This window comes from Cynocephalus volans, chromosome 6 (genome assembly GCF_027409185.1).
Source record: "Cynocephalus volans isolate mCynVol1 chromosome 6, mCynVol1.pri, whole genome shotgun sequence".
In the NCBI taxonomy this organism is placed as follows: Eukaryota; Metazoa; Chordata; class Mammalia; order Dermoptera; family Cynocephalidae; genus Cynocephalus; species Cynocephalus volans.
This window is the reverse complement of record NC_084465.1, coordinates 91,177,264-91,200,709: the sequence shown is the minus strand read 5'-3', so window position 1 is coordinate 91,200,709 and position 23,446 is coordinate 91,177,264. Positions and strand designations below refer to the sequence as shown.

The window sequence follows — 23,446 nt, the reverse complement described above, 5'->3', positions numbered from 1 at the left end:
AGTGGCTGTTTTTCATCCATTACACACTGTGAGGCTTTGATCTTTGTGTTATGCAAAGTAGGGTCAGGCTTTGCCTCTCCATCATTTACAGGACAGGCCATAGGCACTGTGTCAGCCCGGCCAGCCCAGCCCAGTGTCCCAACTTTCCACAGAGGAAGAGACTGGAAAAAACGTGCTGGAACTGGTCTTCCTTGCCTGAGTGTCTGGCTTCAAACTAGGGTTCAGGAATATGTCTTCTCTCCGCTCAGCCCTCAGAACAGATAGGTGAGTCCCTTCACCATGACAGGTCCCAGACAGCTGCCGGCAAACCCCGACGGCACCACTTCTTCCCTCACTTAAAGGGAATTAGTATTAACTCCCTTTGGACAGAATTCTGCTGTGGTACAGATCATGGTCTTGGTGTTCAGCCACTTTGCAGTTCTAAATGCTTCTTTCTCATCATGGGATTCATGTTGGCTTTGGTCTTAATGAGGAGCGGTTGATGTATTCATCAACTATTACAGAAGTGATGCTGCTGAGAAGACTTAAAATACAGACTTTGAAAGAACATCGAGTCACCAAGCAGGTGCTGTGTGTGTATTCACACACATGTGAGTGTATGTGTGTGCACGCATGTGTGTGCCTCCCTTCTTCCCTTCTCCATCTGTCTTGCTTGTTCCTATGACACTATACACACTGGCAGACCTCCTATTATCTACTCACTGCAGAGGTAAGGAGTCCCAGAACTGCCACAGGAAAGAAAGTCTTGTTTCTAATATGCAACATGATTGAGAAGATAGGGGTTTAGAAAATAAGGTATAAAAGCCTCACTTGAAATACTTTTTGAAGAGGAAAAAAAGGAAATCTGACTTGTTTTGAACTGGAAACTATTTTCTTCACTGGAGACTAAAGCTGCCATTCCTGCCAGTAGCATCCTAAGAAATGTCTGTGAACCAATAATGTTTTCTCAGGGGATTTCGTTACTGAAAGGGCTCATTAGGAAAGACATTAAAATATGAATTACCTCATAAACTATTTAGTTGTGTACCCATTGGGAGCATGCTTATTAGGGCCTGAGCTTTTTGCAAATACAGCTAATCAATTAGGCTTCATTAGAAACTGAAGGGGCCTCAAACAGGAGGGATAAGTCAGGGACCACCTACAAAAAGACTTGATAAGAAAGAACCATCTCCTAAGACAACTGCTAATGTTAATCAGCAGCTTTTGTGTGAAGAAGTTAATTCAAATATTCCTATCTTGGGCCAGAATCTCCTGAGATTCGATGGCTCCTAGACCTGTGCTTCTCACAGTTTAATGTGCCTGCGAGCCACCTGAGGGTCTTATTAAAACGCCAGCCTGAGGTGGGGCTGGAGACTGGCATCTCTAACAAGCTCCCAGGTGATGCTTTCTTGTTGCTCCACGTGGAGTGAGAGAATGAGAAGTTACAGGCAGACTGGTCTGTAGCCAAAATTTCTCTCCCTTCATGTCACTAGAGAATTTATTTTTGCTAATATTAATAATGCACCATTCATGTAACACTAAAAAAGGGAGCCCATTCTAAAATTGGCTTTGTATTTCCTTAAAGACCAACTGCTAAAGGAAATTCTACAGCCTATTTTGAAGTCAAATGGAAGAGTAGAGACGGCTCTTATTTTCCCCTCCGAATGAGGGAATAGGTGGCCAGGCTGTGCAAGGTCATGTCAAGGCACTGCGCTGGGGGCGGTGAGGTTCGGCACCAAGCCCGACTTCCTGCAGGAGGGTTCCAGCAGCCTCTTGGTGGAAGTTACTATTCTTAGGCAAAAGTGGGGAGCCAGAGAGTCCTGTGTGGCATGAAAACATTCATCCTGAAAGCCTTGGACCTGGCTGTCCTGGCTGGTCTCTTAGGAAACAGCTGCATGCACTGCCTCAGCAATCAGGCCACTTCTTGATGGAAGCCATCAGTGTCACTTCAGTGATCAGATCAATTGCTGCAGGGGGTAAGAAGGAAATGTCTCCCCATATAGACAGCTCTGGCCCATTGCGAGAGCAGCAGCATGCTCCAGAGGTAGGTGAGGGTCATCTGCTCCGGGCTGCCAGGCTCGGCTCTGCCACAGCAGAAGCATGTTTCTAAAGTTCACGGTGGAGGCAACAGCTACTGGCAGAGATGCTGGACACTTCTGACGGGGCACAGCATGGACACAGTGCCAAAGACCTCAGCACATTCTGAGCTGAGCATCGACTCATAAGGAGGGTCATGTATCTCCTTCCCAAATTCCAGGCTGTTCTCGAGCTCATCATCTAGCACCAAGGCTGAGAATATGCCCAAATAAGAGCAAGCGTCCCATTGAGTTGCGAATGTAGAGATATGGCACAGGGACCTCAAAATCTATTCCCGGTTCAGTGCTGACACTAATACCAAGGTGATGACTCAGGACCCTATTCCCTCCCCAACCCCTGTTAACAATTACACTTTCAGTCTACTTCTGAGAACACTTAAATACTAGGTGTTTGCCAAAACACAGTGGAAAGAGTGTTGTGCATAGGACATCTGAACACCTTTCACCTTCCTCTACAGGAGTGCTAAGACTAGAGTTAGCACAAGAGTTAAGGAGACATTCACTCTCAGAGTCCTGCAAATGCATCGGGTGCAAAGTCAGCATGTGTACAACACTGGAAGCAAGTGATTTCTTTAATTTGTACCCTGGGCACCTCTCTCGCCTGCTTTCAAGCTTCAGAAATGGGCCAATCTGCCAGCTACTGGATGTATCAAGAGAGCTCATCATTGGAAAGGCCAGCCCAGCACAGTTAGGTTTGACAGATTCTCACAGAAATTTTACTGGAATTCAAGATTTGATTTTGCAAAGGCAAATCATGGGGTCCTGGTCAGCTTTTGTTTAAGATTTTAAGACTTAAGTAATCTTTAGATTACCTTGGAAACGGTTACAGGCTGAACTGTGCTGCTCCCCTCCCTCCACCTCACATGCATGTGCTGAAGTCTTAACCCCCGTACCTCAGAAGGTGACTGTGTTTGAGATGGGGCCTTTAAAGAGGAATTAAGGTAAAACGAAGTCATTAGGGTGGGCCCTAATCCAATTGACTGGTGTCCTTATAAGAAGAGATTAGGACACAGACACACACATAGGGAAGACCATGTGAAGACACATGGAGAAGCCAAGGAGAGAAGCTTAGAACAGATCCTTCCCCCTACAGTCCACCAAAGGAACCATTTCCACAGACACCTTGATCTTGGACTTCCAGTCTCCAGAATTGTGAGACAATATATTTCTGTTGTTTAATCCCCTCAGATGTGGTGCTTTGCTATGGCACTCTAACAAACCAATAAAGCAACGAATAGTTTCTTAAGTTTTCTAATGTTCCCCCCCCTTTTAAAAAATAGCACCTTAGGGTCTATAATTTCATCCAAGTCTCAAGTCTACTGTAGTTAAAGCAAAGCAAGAAAAAGCAACAATCTGTGATACTGGTTGAAAGTTCCCCAAATATATCATGACAGGTGAATAAGGATTGGTGGGGTAGTAAGTTATGTTTTAAAGAATCATAGGTATGTTTCCTAAGTGGAGAAAAAGGTCAGCCAATGTTGGCGTTATTAATGAGGAGGAGGAGAAGAAGGGTTGTTCTCTTTTTAATATGAAGTAAGCCTATAGGATTGCTTCAATTAGTTCAGCCCCTGGAAGGGGTAAAGTTAATCTTTCTATAGGTCATCTCCAACACTCCTATCTCTGGTTTCAATGCTTAAAAGAATCAATCAATTGCTCTGACATCAAAAAGTCACAGTATGTCAATTGAATGTGAGAACAGCACACCATGGCTATTCTTAAGGGCTATGAAAATGTCAATGGGACATTCACGCCCTGGCTTACAACGAATCCCAGGGACATTGATTTCTATTGTCATATGATCATCATTTCTGTGGTTTCTAACGGTGCGGAACAGCCATAAAGGAGCTCACAGTAATATGAGGAGAGAAAGTTCTAAATGTACTTAATTCCAGAGGAACTGAGCTATCTTAAAAGAAAGTAATACATCTGAACTGATAAACGTCCACTCTGCAAAAGGTTGTACCAGGGATATTTCAGGGATAAAATCACCTCAGAGAAATGTGTTTCTTTTCCTCTTCCCTAAAGTTCAGGTGGCTGATGGCAAATACAAAGTGCTGCCCTCAGGGATGGTGGGAGGGGACACCTGTCCCATGCTACTTCATTCCTCTTTCAACACATGTAGGGGGACTCTCTCAGATTTTATTTCACATTACAGAATAAAAGGCTTTTGTGGGCAGCCCTGGGAAAATAACCATCTCTGACATTTCTTGTGAGGAAAACTGTGTTTTGAGTTCTGAATGACTGACTTTTAAACACACTTTGGGAGCACCACCCATGTGAGAAAATCAGGGCTTGCCTTTACTAGAATTGTTTGCAGAAGATCCACCTTGGGGTTCTAGGGGCAACACTGTAAACATTTTGAACTGTGCTCAATTCCATGACATTTTTGGTAACTCAACAACCCATAGCCAAGTAGAAATCAGTTCATTTAACAAATGTTAAAAAAAAAAAAAAAAAAATCCTACATGGCCAGGTAATATGTTCATAATGTGTTCTTGGTCCTAAGAAGCTCAAAACATTAATTTCCAGATAGAACACTATTCTTTTAAGTTTCTTTTTTTTCTTTCTTTCTTTCTTTTTTTTTTGGCAGCTGGCTGGTACAGGAATCAAACCTTGGACCTTGGTATTATTAGCATCACGCTCTAACCAACTGAGCTAACTAGCCAGCCTAAATTTCTCTTGCCTGAATAAATATCAAACTACATTTAACTAAATTTTAGAAATTACATGCTAAGTGACAGTGGCAAGAAAATAGAATCCCCCCTTTCTCCCAAGCAATTCGTGCCATCTTTCCAATTGCCTGTTTATTTTCCAAAGAGTCGCATGTATTGAAGGATTTTTCACTGGAAAAGGACAAAGAAGCAAGCCTCAGTTACTCCATTTCAAAGGAGATTTTAGGGCTGGCTGGTTAGCTCAGCTGGTTAGAGCACAGCCTTGTAACACCAAGGCCATGCGTTCAGAATCCATACCAGCCACCTGCAAAAAAAAAAAATTGCAAAGGAGATTTTAAGTAGTGATCTGGAAAACCTTTTTTCCCCTTATTTTTCTCATCATTTTACACAATTTCTAAAGCCCTAATCTCACTCTGAGTCTCAGCACACTTAATATTTTTTGTTAAGGAGATCTTCCTCTGTCATTCTCTTGAAGCATTCTCTTCCTGGGTGACTGGGAAAATTCCTTCAGCAGGATTTCTGTGCCTGGTGTTTCCCAAATTACAGGAACATCATAACCCTATAAATGGAAGGCCAAGTGGCTTTTGCGATAAGCAAGACCTCAACTGCACTTTGCAGACACTCCCAGCACAGGAAAATTGCTAAAAAGAAAAGGGAAGTGATCACTGAACAGATTCTGGTACCAAGAAATCTGCCTGTTACTTCAGGGAAGTAAATGACCAGAGATGACTTTTATGAGATCTGAACTGTATGATTCAGAGAATAAAATTTACATATGTACGTAGTTGTTTACTAACATTTTCATTGGTTCTGCCTAAAATATCTACCCCATAATTCACCTAGAACTGCTTCCTAATTCTCTTACCTACTGGTGCATAAAAGCTGCTTTTACAGATCTCTCCAGCTTCAACCTACTATCAGCCAGTGATTTGCATAATCCTTAACCCCCCCCCACCCCCATACTTTTTTCAGCCACCTAATGCAAACAAGATCTGGCTCAAGCTTCCCTAAACTAATCCATGCTAACACCCTTTAGAAGGGAGACTATTCCATGTAAATTGGCACAGCCAAATAAGCTCCCTATTGTATAAAGGGCAGTCTTAGTAGAAAGACATTAATGAATATGCCATTGGAAGAGCCTCAGCTTCTCCGTTGCTTGCTGGACCCTAATGCTGCAAGAACTTTGTGAAACTTGAATGTTTCTTTAACCAAGGTAAGGAATTTAACTCCACCTCCCTGTCTGAATCTTCACAGCTCTTCAAGATCCAGATCAGAAGCAACAACTTCAAAGACTACAGACTGGCCTGGCCCTTCCTCTGATTCCCCTTCCCAACACCCACTTCCTCACACTTGAAGTAATCAGTCTGCCCTCTAAACTTGAATATACTTTTCTGGTAATTTTTTATGACCCCTATCTTGCCCATGTATATGTATGTTATTTAGAGGCTGGGACTGTGTCTTACGTATCTTTGTCAAACCCACAGCCCTAAGGTTAGGCTGTAACAAAAATAATAAATGCTTCTTGAATAAATAAATACATACATTTTAAAAAATAACTTTTTTAGCTAATATTTTCATGCTATTTTCCCCTTGTGTCTCCAGGCTTCAGCTCACTTTGTTTTTTCTCCTTGGAAAACTCTCCCCTCTCACCTTTCAGATCTGCTGAGACTAGTGCTATTATTGACTAGAACTTTCTGTGATGATGGAAATGTTCCATTTCTGTGCTGTTCAATATGGTAGCCACTGGCCACATGTAGCTACTGAGCACTTGAAATGTGGCTAGTGAGACATGGAACTGAATTTTAAGTTTCATTTTATTTTAATGAATTTAAAATTTAAATAGCCGCACATGGCTACTGGCTACCGTGTTGAAAACACAAGAACTTGACACATCAGAGAAGTCTTGCTGGAGATCCACTCTGGAAATCTCACTGCCATCACTATGAAGCTAGACTAGGCATTTACTTTCTACTTGACTTTATCATAATATTTACCACAACATAGTCCTCTATTTCCCTGATTCCCTCATTGGTCTATAAGTTCTTAAAGTTACATAAATTGAGTTATATCTTATTTGCAGTTGTATCTCTGAGAACCAAGTATAATATTGGCATTTTGAAGGTGCTCAATAAAGTTTTTTTCGAGTAAAGGATGAATGAATGAACTGATTGCTCAGTGGACTGCTGCAGATATTTCTTTATATATTAAAAATCTTCAAAACAGATCGCTTGGAACAAAGTGAGTTGGGAACTAAGATATTAATGGTGGTGATGTGACAAATTATCTCTGTCTAAGGAGTATACACAGCTCTTTAGCTTATCATTCCTAACAAACTCAGACCCTGTCTTCTGCTTAACTGGAACTTAGGAACAATTTGCTTGTAGACCCCCTGGTCATTAAGTCATGACTCTGTGCAGACTCGCTCTTTAAGAAAATTCCCAGGAGATAAAGTTCACTGCATTGATGCAGTGAGATAAACATGCCTTTTGCTGTGACCCCATGTTCTCACATACCCCATACTGGTCTACAGAACAGCTGGAGTCATTCATCAGATTCAAAAATAATCATGTTTTCACACTCTGTTATCATGGGTACGGTTGTTCCAAAGGGTATGTTGGCAAAGAGCCTACTTAGCAATGTCCCAGAGACTCAACCACCGTACAAAGGACTAGGGAGCTCTATCTCCTTCTCTAGCACGTCTTCCAAACCCACTTGCAGAGCATAAGGGAAAGTCTCATTCAAACCAAAAATGATCCTAGGTATTTTGGAGAAAAGTAAATGCCAAAAGTTGGCATGGCACTATTCATGTCATTTTAGGGTACATAGTTAAGTCTCAGGGCTAGACATATTCCAAATATTTGTATAATTTAAAGTAATTTGTACAGACATAGAGTCTATTTTAGGCAATGGAATTTAATATATATTTCTTGGTGAGCCTTTCGTCCTCTGTGTAATTTTAGCCCTAATGTTTTAACATTAAAATATTTGATGTTATAAAAGTTTTTTATGTTCATGTTTGCAAACTATGAAGCCATAAAACAATAAAATGTGTTTAAAATTTGAAAATAGCCTGCACTAAACTCTGTCTTCTAAAATAAGTCTTTAACTATTTAAAAGAATCTTTGAGTCATTTTTACCTTTACATAATTCAATTAATTGGCAAATTCAAAGTAATAGCTGTATAACTCCCATGGGTTTTTTTCTATCTAAGTCTTCATAAAAGTGCATTAATCAAAACTAGGAGTTGAATTCTAGAACTGATTTTTACTACATCTTTGCTAAATGATCAAAAGTCAGTTACTTAATCTCTCCTAGTCTCGGTTTTCTCCTCTCTGAAACTCTAAGCCTTACACAAGCATGTTTTAAAGAACACAAACTAAACCAGTAAAAGAAAAAAGAGAGGGCCAGCCAGTTAGCTCAGTTGGTTAGAGTGTGGTGTGACAGCACCAAGGTCAAGCGTTCAGGTCCCTGTTACTGCCCAGCTGCCAAAAAAAAAAAAAAGAGAGAGAGATAAAAGAAAGAAGCATTTTTTGAAGCAGCGGAGAGAAAGAAAGAAAATATAGTATATAGAGAGAGAGAAAGAGAGAGAAATTACTATGTGCTAATCGATTTCCCTGTATTACCTCATTTAATCTTCAAACTAACTCTATAAAAAGAGAGACCCTCCCATTATCCTCATTTTATAGATGGGAAAAGAGCAGAGAAATGAAGCAACCACATCACGCTACCAGGATTTGAAGCCAGGTAGTCTGATGATAGTATCTTTGTTTTCAACCAATGCTTCATCCTGCTTCTCAAAGAGAAAAAAAAAAAAAAATCCCTACTTATCTTTAATTCTAGTCGAGCTGTGGGTCTCCTAAGAGGCTAACCCTATGTCTATGTGACAGGCATGACAATGGCCTGTAGATCTTAAAACATGAGCTAGCAGTCAGTCATTATTAACATTATTATTAAAGACACAGAGACTTGGTATTTTGTAATTTAACATTCAAGATTTCAAATATTGAAAAATAACCCTCGCGTTCCATGACCTATAGTAACGTGAGCTCTTGCTGGGGCGTGGATTTGGAGTGTGTTTGCTCCACAGCTCTGGGTGGGGTCAGAACAGGCAGCCTGGCCCTCTATCAGGGCCAGGTGTGCAATGTGTTTTTTTTGTTTTTTTTTTTGTGACCAGTAAGGGGATTGCAACCCTCCTGCGCTCAGCCAGTGAGCGCACCGGCCATCCCCATACAGGACCCGAACCCGCGGCCGGAGCGCTGCTGCGCTCCCAGCACCGCACTCTCCTGAGTGAGCCACGGGGTCGGCCCTGCAATGTGGTTTTGTTCCCTACCTGTCACCCTGTGTGTGGGCAAATGACGTGATACACGCATGCGTCTGGGGATTTATGAAAGTGCCAGGAAAAACTCTGAGGAATGATAGGGGTCTACTGTTTACAACAGAAAAAAAGATGCTGAGTACATAGTTGACACTGATCATAAATATTTGCTGACTAATTGTCACTGCTCCCATGCTTCCCCCACTCCTGGAATCCAGTCTCCATACTGCTTTTAGGTGACCAAAGCAAAGACCCAGCATGGAAGGGTCAGATCCTCCTCTAGACTATGAATGTGGGCCCTGAAACCAAAGTTGGGCTCACATCCTCGGTCTACCGTTTGCTGGCTGAGTGGCTTTGGGCACTGTCCTCTGTACACCAGTTCATTTGCCTATAAAAATAAGGATGCCTACTTCTTAGGACACTTGTAAGGATTAACTATGACAATATATGTAAATGCATAGTTTAACTGTACACGGTAACATGACCCATGATCAGCATTCAATGCATGTTTAATATTATATACTTAATTACTAACACTCATTTGACAAATAAATATTTTGTGCCAACTAGTGCCAGGTATTCAGATCCTTCCCCCCCAGGGAGCATAGTCACTAGTAAGAACATTACAATCAATATCACCCCATGGGACTTAAGCTGCTTATATTTTCTGTTTAACTTTCTTGTTTGAAAATGGAGTCAGCAACATTTAACCATCCTGTAATAATGATAAAGTTTAACCAATATACATCCATAAACTTATATAGTGACTGATGAAACAAAAGAGGTCAGAGGTTGATTCGTCATCAATGGGATAAGAGAAGGACCTTTTAAATCTCACCCCAGAAAACTGTGAATGACACAAACACAATCTGTGGTTTATTTAAGATACTTAAGTATATATTTAAACAAACAAAGGCTTGGTTAGATAAACACTGAAAACGTTGAAGAGTTACATTAGTATTCCTAGAGGACCCAATATTTTTGCAATAAATAAGTTGAATATAAAAATCAGAAAGCTTAAGGAGATTAGATAAAAAAATAAAATACTGTTTCCAAACAAAAAATCTATGAAAACTAAAAAACCACTACTAAACATATTTAAGGTATGCATTTAGTCTTAAAAAACAAAAGTATAATTAGTAAAGGTGTAAAACCTGTTAATTAACAAGAATTTGAAAAATGCAGTAGAGGGAGGACACCTATGCTATCATTAAAGCTCTGTATTCTGGTACTACCCCCAATTAAGAAGAATTGCCTTAAAGTACAGAGATTTACCAAAGAAGAAAATCAAGTGGCCAATCAATACGGGAAGAGATGATCAACATTACCCAGAATGTAAGAAATGCAAACAAAAATAGCAAAGATTTTGTTAACAAAAGATAATTCTTAATACTTCTGAAAAGGCTATAAGATGAGCATCCTCCTATATTACAGGAAGAAATAAAAACTAGTATAAATTTGAAGCAATTTGGCAGTATGTATACAAAGTCTTTAAAATATTATTCCCTTTGACCTATTAATCCTAATTCTGAGAATCTATTCTAAGGAAATAATTAAAGGTGTAATTAAATAGTTTCAGGTCAATTTGTTTTATTTTTTAGAATCAAAGGGCTATTTTTTTGTATAGAAAATTCAAATATCCAGAAATACAAATGAGGGAATAGTTAAAAATTTTATATGATACCCATAGAATAAATTATACAATTATAAAAATGTTTTCAAAAGACAATAACAGGAGAAAATGCTTATAATGTAATATGAAATTTTTTAAAAAGCTGAATATAAACTATATGTAGTTTGAACCCAATTTTGATATAATATACTGGGGGAAAAGGCAAAGAAAATTTTCATTTTAACATATCCCCAAAAGTTTGCCACCATATATTACAACCAAAACTACATTAAAATCCATGAATTTATGTATTTTTTAAAAACATATTAAAGTGTTGGGCCTGTAGCAAGGGGATTTCAATACTGAAGTGTCAAAGCATTTGATATAAGGCCGCTTTACCTTCATATGGTGCCACACCAGCATCCCAGAGGGCCAGAGGTATCATACAGGGCTTCTCTGCAGAGCTACGTTTGGCTGCGGCTGGCAGAGCCCCCAGGTACCAATGCAGGAATTTGGGGAATTATGGAAAGGTTTTGCACCTGCTCAAACATCTCTCTCCCACCTATGTGGTCCTTAAATTCTACCATTTATCAATCAATCATTTGGGTTAAGTCCTACCTTCTCCCTGGAACTTTTAAAAAAACAAGTAGTCCACGGTGTGGAATGCCATTAAATCACAGTAACACCTCCATCACAATTACTTTATCAGACTTTCCTTCCTTCATTCTATCAACAAACATGTACTGGGCACCTAGCATGTGCAGGAGAGAGACCAAACTGGGGACCTGGGGCTGAATCAAACTGGCCTCTGCTGTCAAGGAGCTCGCAGGCTGGCATGAAGCAGGTACACAGACTGAGACAACATGAGAAAGCTGCCTGAGGAAGAGATGACGTGCAAGTGGAGCCTGTCCTGACCACCTGGGAAGGGTGAGAGGACTTCACAGGAAAGACACATTTGAACTGAGTCTTGAAAAAAGGAAGGGCGGAGTTTACATATGCAAATGGGATTTCATGCAAAGGAAACAGGATAGGGTTGGTAAGGCAGCCAGAGAGAGCAAGAAGCCCCCCAGGAAGAGGCTGGGCTCCTGGGATGGGCCTTTCGAGACTGATCACAGTGTGTGGAGGTAAGCACAGGAGGGGACATGGTCACGGTGCATGGACGTGAGCAGAAAAGGGACTGGAGGGGACCGGGGCACAGACTGAGGCCTCATGCACCATGGAAACACGTGTGCGGTGCGTGCTTAGGCAAGGGTGCCGAAAGGGAGAAAGACGTCCCAAGAAAGGGGGCAAGTGACAGGCTTCACCAACCCCGAAATTCTACCCACGTGTGCACCTTCTACCTCAGATCCTGGCTCTCTATTGGAATCCAGATTACTGACTTGCCTGTCCAGCCGCACTTTGAATCTCTGGAATGCAAGACTGCGACTGGATGACAATCTCATCTTCCGTGAACGTGCCTTCTGTTCTGGTGACTACACATACAATTTCGAAATAAAAATAATGGATGGATATTTTTATTGGTGGGGACTTAACTATACCGAGAACCTAATCATTCATCTCATATGAATAAGGGAAAGGCGACAATCATGTATTACTATCCAGCCAGCTTTTCAAGCTAATGGGATAAAAAGACAATTTTGAAAGGAAACCAACAGGGAAAATGTACTCTGTTATTTTTAGACTTGAAGGTTGGCGTCTCCCTTTTATTCTGTAAGAAAAGAAAATCCCAAACCTTGAGGAAAACTTTGCCTCCTCCGTCTACCCCAATGCCCCACCTTCCATCCCCTCAAGGCCAAATTTTCTGGCAGATCTTCTGTACTTACCACATAAAAAACCAAATCAAGGCAGAGCCATCATCCCAAAGTGCAAAGCAAACTTTTGTTATTAGTTGTGCTGGCAAAAATCTTGGAAAGTGTAAGCTACATACATTCCAAGAAAAAGACCGGAATATATCTCTGCAAAGCAGAACTTCCCTATAACAAAGTTTGTTAAAGTTCCTTTTTTTCCTGGCTTTTCTGACACAAGCTGAACTTATTTGCACAATGTTCCAAAGCAGACAGGAACACATGTGCGCACACGTACACAAATATACAAGGAAGATGCTCTCGAAAATCTCGTCCGTGGGGGGTGTTCCAAACCAGACCCTGCGTGGTTGTCCTGCCCAGATGCGTCTGACTTCAGGCTGGGAACATTAAGCAAACACAAAAACAAGACCCGGCAATGCGTGTGCAGGGCTGGATGACAGAGGCAGTCAGCAAATATTGGGATTGTATTTCACCTATTGCCATGGTTACCAAAACAGGGTGGATCCTGGCAGAAAGAGAAAGAAATAAAACTGGGAAGACAATGAGTCCTAGGAGCATGTCTGAGTGTGTGGATGACGAGCCAGTTGGTCGGTCGGTCGGTCAGTGGTGGGAGTGGAGAGGGAGAGATGGGAGAAGAGATGGATGGAAAGGGGCATTTCGATAGCCCTTTGTGCTGGCGTGAGCCGTGGGCTCAGTCCCCACTGCAGGCCCAGCACTAACAAAGTTCTGCAAGCCTCGTAACATCCATGCAGGCCCAAAGAAAACGGTGATGAGACAAGAGAATTTTGGTTGGTGGCAGGCAAAATCAAGGCAGTTAGAACCAGGTGCCAAGAGGTGAAATACTCGGCCTGTATTCATACCCTGGATGGCAAATAAGAACAGCTTGGTGGTCTGGTGTCAAGACCACCAAGTCTCAGGAAGAATCAGAGAATTGGGCCCATTCCTTCGGGCAATCTGATGCTTATTTTCAATTGCCAATTGACATAAAAGGAAAAGCTGATTGACAGCTTTCTTCTCCCCCATGTAGTTTGCCTCACTAACCAAACTGCGGAAAATGCTTCAAGAAAAACCGCCTTAGAAAGTTCACTCTCACAGCAACCAGCAGATGGCTTTCCCTGTCAATTCCTGACTAGCTCATGGAGAGGGAAGTTCAGTGAACTTGAACATCAGGAATCTGGCCTCTAATTCCCCTTCTGCTAATTAGCTTTGTGACCTCAGACAAGTTATTAACTTGAACTTTGGGCCTTTGTTTCTCAAAAAAAAAAAAGGATTTTGCTAAAATAATCCCTGAACTTTTTTCCCGCTTTGGAATTTGGTTATTCATAGGCAATTGGTAATCTCTATCTTGTTTTCAAGACAAATGTAATCAAATGCATAAAACCCATGTATTTAGAGTTCTGACAAGCATATGGAATATCAATTCTGTAGGAACTTATACTGTTCTGTAGAAATATAAATAAATGATTGCTAGCTCTTCTCCTATCAATGATCTCATAATCTAATCATTTACATGTAACAAAAAAAGAACATGATATATTCCTAAATTAAATTTTCTACAGTTCAAATAGGCGAAGTGCTAATGGCATATGAAAGGTCATACTTTCAGCCACTAGAAACAAGCTGTGGCTTCTACTAGCTCTCAAAGGGTTGTTGCTTTTAGTTATTTAATAATAATAGCTAAACTCAAATTCAGCACTTTTCTCGGCCAGCCAGAAATATAGAAAAAGCCCTCTCTCCAGTACTTAGTTGATGAGGCCTAGAGAATTTAATAGGCCTAAGGTAAGAGGTGGCTAGGCCTGAGCTATTAATTTGAACTTCATTTTACTATATACCACTATGCTTTATTTTTATAAAGGCCTGCTTTTGTTCAGAATGTTCCCATGAGGACACAAAGACAGGATGATATAGTAGAAAAAGGACAGAAACTAAAGGAAACTTGGGCTATGGTCTCGTTATGCCACTGTGTGATACTGGAAAAGTCACTTAAGCTCTCTGTGTCTATCAAATGAGGATACTAATATTCCCCTGGTGACCCTACAGTGTTGCTATGAGGCTCCAATGGGACAATGTATTTTAAAGCGCTTTGCAATTTGTAATGTGCTGTACTAATGTAAACTCATAGGATAATCATCCTTACTGCTGGCGAAACACTATGGTTAAAGGCCGTAACCAAGGGCCCAATGCCTGGGTTCACATCCCAACACCGTATTTTACCAGCTGGGTGTTCTTCCATCCAACCTCTTGGTTTATTCGTTTGTAAATGAGATTAAGAATAATATCTTGAGGATCAGACTCTTGTGAGAATTAAATGAGAATGCATTGCAAGATGCTTAACATAGTTTCTGCCACATACATAAGTGCTTAATTAACACTAACAGTTAAAATTTTCTACCATGGTGTTTAAGAAGGCAAATTGCCTTTAAATGAGACACATCATACATATGAGTGAGAGTATGGATTGCTGATGTTGTCGTCGTCAAGGAATCTTACATAATTCCTATGCACCTGCACCCTGGACAGTGGTTTTCACAGCAGTGAAGGAGGAGGTTTCTGAAAAAAGCGGCCACCTTAGTTCAGTCCATCACCGTGTTTTGATCACCAGCTACAGGGACACGCGGCTGCTAGCAGGATTCAAAATTAATAAGCGCTTCTTTAAAGTCAACAATATTTCCTGCCTGGCCACAAAGCTTCTCAGGAGCAGACAGCCTATTCATTCACTGCTTTTTATTTCTGTACGTTTAGGAAGTGAAGCTGGGGATGATTAAAGCAAATAGGCAAATCGAAGCACTGCATTTCTCAAGAGTGCCAGAGACATGTTACCTGGAGTCTGTCTTTTCATGTGTGTAAACTTCCTGGGCAACTCCATGCAGAGCCAGGCTTCTCTGTGATTTATCTGTTGGACAGTGGGTGGCCAAGGGGCACCATATGCTTGATAATTAGGGAGGGAAAAGGCAAACACAACACACCCAGGTTGACATTCAAAACAAAGTAGATATTTAACCACGGATTGCTCACTCTACCACCTAGCTCTTGTCTGCCAGTCCTGAGGAGTGAATCACGAGCCAACAGAACTGCTGCTAGTGACGGGAAAAGCACAATGCTGACTAGAATTGTTGAAGGCCAAGTTCAGGGCTCAGGTTTGTGTTTCAGTGAAGGCTCGATCTCCCTAAGTCTTTATTGAGCCTTGGTGCCCTCACTTGTGAAAACAGGCATTTAGACAAGGTCTTCACTAAATACCCTCCACCTCTAAAAGGCTTTGACTCGCCAGTCTTTTCTGTTTCTTTCATTCATTCATTAATGCACATATGTATATATGTATTCAATAAACTGGAAACCTAACTATAGACGAGGTATTAACAAATCAGTGACCGAAATACAGCATGACCAGCCTATCACAATGAAAAAAACAACATTTAGTACTGATCGCTCACAATTCCTAGGAGTGCAATGATATTCCAACCTCTGTTTTCTAAGAAACAGACAGATTGCTTCTCTCTCAAGAAAAAAATACGACAGATGTTGTTTCTAGGTGTCTTTCAAAGAAATCAAACATAGTCAGCTACTCTTTACATGCTGGTTGCTTAGCTTAGAATTCATGTCATTTCATCCTCTCTTTCTTATCCCCACCATTGCCCCCTACCCTCTCCATTCCACTCCCACCTCTATTACTTCAACTCAACTCACTCAGTTAAACTCAGTTCTCATTCATGGGGCCTTTCACAGTACAAGGAGGTAAGCAAGGACTATTTTCAAGGAGTTTCCAATAAATCAAGAGAAGAAGCCACACATGTAAAATAAGAAAAGTCAAGACAAAATGTGTTTGGATAAAGAAGCAGTGAAACTGGACCAGTCAGTGAGGCTACAGAGCTCTGGTTAAAACTAGGGGGAAATTCAGTACTACCAACCACTCCACATCTTTTCCAGGCTATCCGGAGGTCTCAACTATCCTTGCCATTCTTGTTTCCCATTTGTATGTAAATATAAATTAACCCAATTCACCCAAAAGAATTTTATTTAATCTGCTGGTTACTGACATTTGGTAACCATATGTTATTTTTATCCAAAGGATCCATGTTGTGATCAAAAAGTTCTGTCATTAGAGTCTGAGGCTTTACCTTTTGTTGAGAGATGTGTCATTGGTTTGGGTTAACTTCACAGAGCCTCAGTTGCCTCATCTGTAAAATGGAGACAATGCCTCTCAAGGTGCTGTCCTGAGGGCAAAATCAGGTCACAGCTGTGTCTCTCTTCCCCCTAGCACCAGTACTCCCTCGCTTTTGCTAACCCTGGTCCAAATGTAAGGTGAAATCTGGGCAGAGCAGCCGGAACCTCCCTGAAGAGTTGTTTATGTTCCATGCTTCATTTCAATTGGTTTCCATATGGTAGCAGTCACCTCCTCACTAGTGAGACACAAGACAGGTGCATGGCTAAGTGCCCAACACCACCACTGATTTAGCTTTCAAACCGATTATGGGTTTCTTTAAAGCAAAAACAAAAACCTCTTTCAGAGCTAGACAGAATTGGTCTAATTCCCACAAATAGAAATGAACACAAATCTTCAGAACTCTGAGAACATCGCCACCACAGCACTACAGAATTGCCCGCAACCCGCAGAGACGGGAAATGCGTCCCTGTATGGTCTGCACTTGGCCTACCCTCTCTGTCTCCTTCCTCTCTTTCCCCATTCCTCTCTGCTCATCCTCATCCTTTCCTCCCTTTCCCCTATGAATGTTAAAAATGTTCACCAGGTATTCATTGAATTTCTTTCTGGCAGACCCCATTTCATCTAAGACACACACCAATCCCAGGAATCTGAAAGGAAGAGCCTAATATTTTGGGTAGTTAGAAAGATGGAAGGCTCTCAGGGCTTGAAGTCTGCTCTGACTCCAAAACAAAATCTAATATGTGCATATGTACTCATATAATGGTGAGGCTCTATGTCTATTGGCTTAATTGCACAGAAAAAGAATCCATAAAACTAAATTATAATCAGAATTATGATAAAACTAGCTTGGACAGATGTGGCTACAGTACATTGACACTAACATACATCAAATCAAAAGATTAGCCCGTGTGCTCCTTGATTTAGGATGTCCCAGATTAATGCACTATGGAGCTTGTTAAGGACACCCAGTTTGCTCTCGTCCACAATAGAAATGACCGCTTTGGAGCAAGGAAGATAGATGCATTCTAATGAGCAGTCACTGGTCAGAGAGCTTCTAACAAAGTTGTACATTTAAAGTAATCTTGTCGTAAGTTTTTGTCCATGTCCAAGACCCTCAAGTTTCACCAGACATTCAGGAAGATGGCTTTTGTCAGAGGCCAATAGGGAGTTTGAAGTGGACACGCTGACACCACTGTCCCCAGGAGAATAAGTCTGCAGTGTTTTGGTGTGGGCAACACCTCCCTTGTAGCTCTCTGGTTACTTGTGTGCTCTGAGAACACACCCTGCGGAGTGCATTCATCACAATAGCCCATGTGTGACCTTTGGAAAAGTCCTTGAAAACAGTGAAACAAGAGTCTTAGTTGAAATCTGGAATCCATTCCAGTCTTCCACAGGAAGAAAATTAGGCATAGAACAACAAAGCCCATAGTTCAGAGAAACCTGGGGAGGCTCTGGCTGACATTAAAATCGTGGAAGATTTTTTTTTTCTTCACTGCTTTGTATTTCATAAAAGCTTTTCATCTGAGCAGCCCAAAAGCTGCTAGAAAATACTATATGGTTAGTTAATGGCAATGACTGTTTTTTCCAGTGAATAAAGCAATCATAATAAAAACAGAGATGCTTAGTGATGTATTAAAATTCACTTGCTTAACACTTTCCCAAGCTACTATGTAAATGCTACTCTTCCATATATAAGTGGCCCATACTACTATTTTTCTCTTTGGATTAATGCATTGGCAATAAGAGTGGTAGGAGTGGGAGCTTTGGGAAGAGAGGACAGCTGTGTTCCCAAAGCCCCAACTCCATGATGAAGAGCACTGAGCCAGGCATCAAGGGCCTGGAAATAGTCATTTGCTTAGAACACAAAGCATCAAAGTGGTATACTTGCTCAGTAAATTTAACTCGACAAACATTTGTGGGGTTACACTATTTTTATAAGTACAGACCAATTCCCTTTGTTTCCAGCTGACATTTTCACTATTAATTTGCCATACTGTATGATTTATTTCATACATACAAATGATTATAAACCTGTATCACCTTTGGAAGCATTTTCCTTCTTTGCCATTAGGAGAGGTAGAATACTTCTGAGTCAAGTGGTAGCACAAAATCCACAGAAAATTAATTGGCAGATAAATTTAGTTTGGAATTGTGTTTTACAATCTACCTAAAGTTTGGTTGGAAGGTCCCTTAAAAGGGATATGGACCCTGAAGTAAAAAAGAAGATTCAGAAATAATCCATCTGGGGAAGTAACATTCAGACCCAGAACCAGAAGACTAATTCATACACATGAAGAACTTAATTTTGTTTTTCTTAAGTACATTCACAGTTCATTTTTTCTTTTCCTTAAAAAAAAAAAAAAAAAAAAAAAGGTAAATAGCATTACTTTGGTCTCTAGAACAGATGCCAGTTTGAACTTTATTCTGCCAGCAAGTATTTGGTTTGGCTCTGCAGGGCTTAAGTTGAAAAAATATTTGCCAATTCCAAAAAGATTTAACGAGCTTTGCTGCAGAGGCTGGTGCCATTTGGCATGTCACAGGGACTGTGGCACAGCAAAAAGAACTCTCTTGACCACAGATTTTATTTGCCCAAGGTAGCCAATACTGGGAGTTCAGTTGATTCTTTCGGTCAAGAAGCTGCAAGTCAAATTAGTGAAGTTTTCAAGAGAAAGTGACCAAAGCAGGCATCAAAAAAACTCTTGCTGACATTGAAAAGGAAGTCCCTGGGTCTGATTCCACCCCTGCTCAGGAACTGATGGCTAACTTTCAGAACCGTCAATAACATCCTCCCACCAACCATCAGACATAGTCCCTAATGCCGCCAGTCAGCAGACCAGATAAATCTCCAACTTCTACAAAAGCTATCCTTATCCAATATCAGATATTAAAAAATCTGCTGCAGTGTATTTTGCTGTCATCTGATAACATTACTAATTGTGGTCTCAGAAAACTGGATGACCTACTTCAAGTAACTCCGCTAAATATAACCAGCAAGTTTACTTAATATTGTGAAAACATACATGCACGGCTTTTATTAATATTTAGTAGAATATAGATGCATAAGTCTATCACTGTGATTGTAAAGACTGACCTTAACTGCACGCAAATATCATATGTTAAAAGTCACTGGAGGTTATCACCTGAAATCATGCATTTCAGTGAGGGTTGCAAGAAAATAAGGTTCTCATCCTTTCAAATCAACATCACATCTGACAACTGTAACAAAACACACAAAGTATTTCCACAACAGGAAGAGCAGCAATAAAACTGTAACTACCTTAAAGAAGGAGAAGCTCTGGACTACTCTTGTTATTTCACATGCTGAGCAAATATGTATACACGTACTTGGGCATATCTCGCCCCAACGCCTATGGATCTCCCTAAACGTCCTAATGTCCCTTTCATTAACACCACACACCAATTCAATGCTTGTTACTGGTTATCGGACGCCAAGAGTCCATAACAAATATCGTCAAAGAGCGAGCCAATCTCTGTACTACCTTCGCACAGAAAGACCTATTCACCAAAACAAAGACGGAGCCTTCTACCTGACTTAACTGAAATGTTGGAGTCAGAGTAGAAGTCAAAAGAAAAAGTTGTGAACTAATGCAATGATGATTATCACTGTTATTTACCATTTTGGCTTCTGAATGCATTGGCTGGACTTGGGGAGAAGCACAGGGGTTACTGAGGTTTGGACCCTGCATCCCCATGATGCTGGAGTTCACGGACATTTGTCTCTCCATCTAAGAGAAAGGAAAGCAACAGAATTAGAAGTCTGAGAAAGGCAGGCTCGGTCATGGACAAAGCTGCACTTCTCTTTCAAGTGGATCATTTAGCGTTTTTAAAAAGAATTCCTGAGAAAGCCTGTGGTTTGGTGTATGGTCAGCAATGTGCTCCTGTGCCTTGAACCCAAGCATATCAAAGACTCATGCAAAGCTGTGCCTTCTCTACAGTATGTCCCGTGCCAGAGAGAGCTGTGCCGTTGTTGTAGATAATTTCCAAACAAAATAGCTGAATATTTCCACTTTTGCAAACACTCAGCTACCACTAATTATGTTTATTTTTATGGTTGTAAAGAGTAATATATGCATAGGAAGATGCCCAAAGGATATATCATACACAAATGGTTCTCTAAGGATATCTACGGCTTTTTGGCTCTCTCTAAATTTTTATTTGGAAATAAGAAAAAAATAAACAAAATTAATTTTAAAAGCAATGCTCTCAAATACAGTGGGTCTTCTGTTGCTCTAGCTCATAAACACAATCAGAATGACCCAGCATGGGGCTTGGAGCTGCTACCCCAGGCCCTTGGATGGGTGGAGAAAGCAGCTGAGGGCCTTGTGAGCCATGTCCTGCTGGCTGGGCATGTGTCTAGGATTCACATCACTCAAATACCTGCATTGAGTCCTGGCATGTTTGTCTCCAGGGGGTTTCTATTAAAAAGTAAATATAGCAAAATGTCTATTTTGGTCCAGGAAGGGTGTGTCTGATTAATAATATTTTCTGTTTAGTAGAAAATTAACACTTTTCAGAGAACGAGAATAAAGCAAGTTCATTTAATACTAGAATCACACAGAAAATAATTCGACTTTCCTCAGGGGAGAAGGAAAATAGAGCCTTCCGTGAAGATGTGTCTCCATTTGCCAGAGGATGGAAGCGAAAGCAATTGTTGGAAATTTCAGGTTTCTACTCAGGGCGAGCCTAGGAAGTCTTGTAAAGTAAGGGGTTCCTCATCAGCGGAGGTGTCCAAAGAGGGAAGGATGGAAATCTTACAAACAACAGCAGAGCTTGAGAGTGAAAGTTGAACTAAATGACCCTCAAAGGTCCCTTCCACTGTTGAGACGCTTTATCTGCAATTCCTCTTGTGTCTGCCCCCAAGGCATGTAATTATGACATTAATCTGTAGCTTAGCAGAGGTGCTGGCTAACAGCTTTCCCCTCACTGATGGGTGGATACTCCCTGTGACAGCAAAGCACCATCAGCCCTCCCTTCTCCTGAATTAGCTGATCAGTTATCTGGCAGTGTGTGCATGTGGGAAACTGTTTCTCGAGAAGCCAGTGAGGACAACTTTTCGATACAGTCCAGAGCACTTCAGTAACATTTTTTGAGGCCCTACCAATTTAGTAAAATAAAATGGTCACTCCCACACACACCTTAAACTTCCGGGCAGCCTAGGTACTCTTATTTTTTTTTTATTAATTATTTTTTAAATTGTGGTAAAATATGCATAGCATAAAATTTACCATTTAAACCATTTTTAAGTGCCATTAAGTACATTAGGTTCAGGGCTATTAAGTACATTCACATACTCTGTTAAGTTGTGAGGAATTCAAGAGTTTCATTGCTCTAAAAAGTGTGTATAAACTTATAACTCCCACTTCCAAAGGCTGGGGGATGGGAGAGTTGGAAAAGCATTTGACCCTTTATTCCAATGGGTGGCCCTCCTGAGGAGGAACACCAAAGTCCAAAAGAGCTTTTGCTTTCAGTTTTCCAAAGAAGGATCTTTCAGAGGAACAAATGATTGTCTAGAGTTTTCCAAGCTGCTAGTTACACAAAAAGGTGAGAGCAGTCTGCTTGCGGCTTCTGGATCCGTGGTCAGCAAGGCTTCCCACTTTTTGGAAAAGTTATAGTCTATGACTATTTCTACCCTGTGACTCACAAATACCAGTTTTAAACAGGCTGATTTCTCTATCTATAAAAAAAAATTGCATTTTCTGTTTAACGATGGTTGTCTCACACACATGGAGTGTCATCAAGAGCCTGTTCAAAATGACTATTTGGTGCTTTGCACTAACAAGGCTCAGTCTGCGCCACAAGCTTGACTTTCATGAGTTGGGGAGAATCAAGAGGCTGCAGGAGGGAGTGGCCTTGCTGAACACTGGGCAACCCAAGTGAAGAAGTTCACCGTTCTCACACACTGGAAAACTGGAGCTAGAACGTCATAGTTCACTGAGCTTTTGTGATTACAAATGGGTGCTCATGTGCCCAAATTATTAAAGCATTTGACTTTCAAGATAAGAAAAAACACCCCAGTGAACTCCTTGAAAGCAATGCCCGCCTCGTTCTTCACCTCTCTCCAGCATCTAGCACAGCACAGTCCTTGGCACATAGAAGGTGATCAACAAAAGTTCGTGGAATGAATGAGTGAATGAATGAATGAACAAATTCATCATCTTGTTTTGACCCAGCCTTTGTGAAATGTGTGGGCTGGGAGCATGCGTTACAAGTCAGTTAAGAATCTCACCTTCACCTGAAGTCATAGACTTATCTTCTACACCCAGGGAATCTTAGTTTCCCAGGGCAGAAACTCTAGGGGAAGAGACTCTCCTTTTGCCATGCTTGAAATGACAAAGGTATAGCACAGGAACTGGGGATATAATAAGGAAGAAAAGGCCCAGATTTCAATGGCCTAGGACTCTTAGGGTTATACTTTTTAGAGATCTTATGTTAATTTTCACTAGTAACATTAGCGTCACTCAAGACCAAGGCTTCTCAAGTCTAGCACCATTAGCATTTGGGGCCAAATAATCCTTTGTTGTGGGGCTGTTCTGAGCATTGTAAGATGTTTAGCAGCATCCTTGACCTTTACCCTCTGGATGCCAGTACCTCCCACTTGCCTCAATTGTGACAACCAACAGTGTCTCCAGATATTGCCAAATATCACCCGGGACACAAAATCACCCCCAGTTGAGAATCACTGTTCTAGATTGACACCTTATTGTCATGGTAGCTGTACACGTCACTGACAGGTTTGGGAGCTTCTTGGGGGTGGCTTCCCTGACTTTCTGTCTACACCGGCCCT

The 23,446-nt window shown here is 41.0% G+C and overlaps 1 protein-coding gene across 5 annotated transcripts in view; it reads right to left on the bottom strand.

Annotated features, from left to right (window-relative positions):
- CREB5 (cAMP responsive element binding protein 5) overlaps window positions 1-23,446 on the bottom strand; it is a 388,746-nt gene that overhangs the window by 66,040 nt on the left and 299,260 nt on the right. For 4 of the 5 annotated variants that reach the window (XM_063100059.1, XM_063100058.1, XM_063100061.1 and 1 more), the window contains one exon: window positions 20,277-20,387. The exons of the other annotated variant lie outside the window; for it this stretch is intronic. In XM_063100059.1, coding sequence (XP_062956129.1) covers window positions 20,277-20,387 — 111 coding nt within the window. The remainder of the gene's footprint in view (window positions 1-20,276; window positions 20,388-23,446) is intronic. 5 annotated transcript variants of the gene reach the window in all.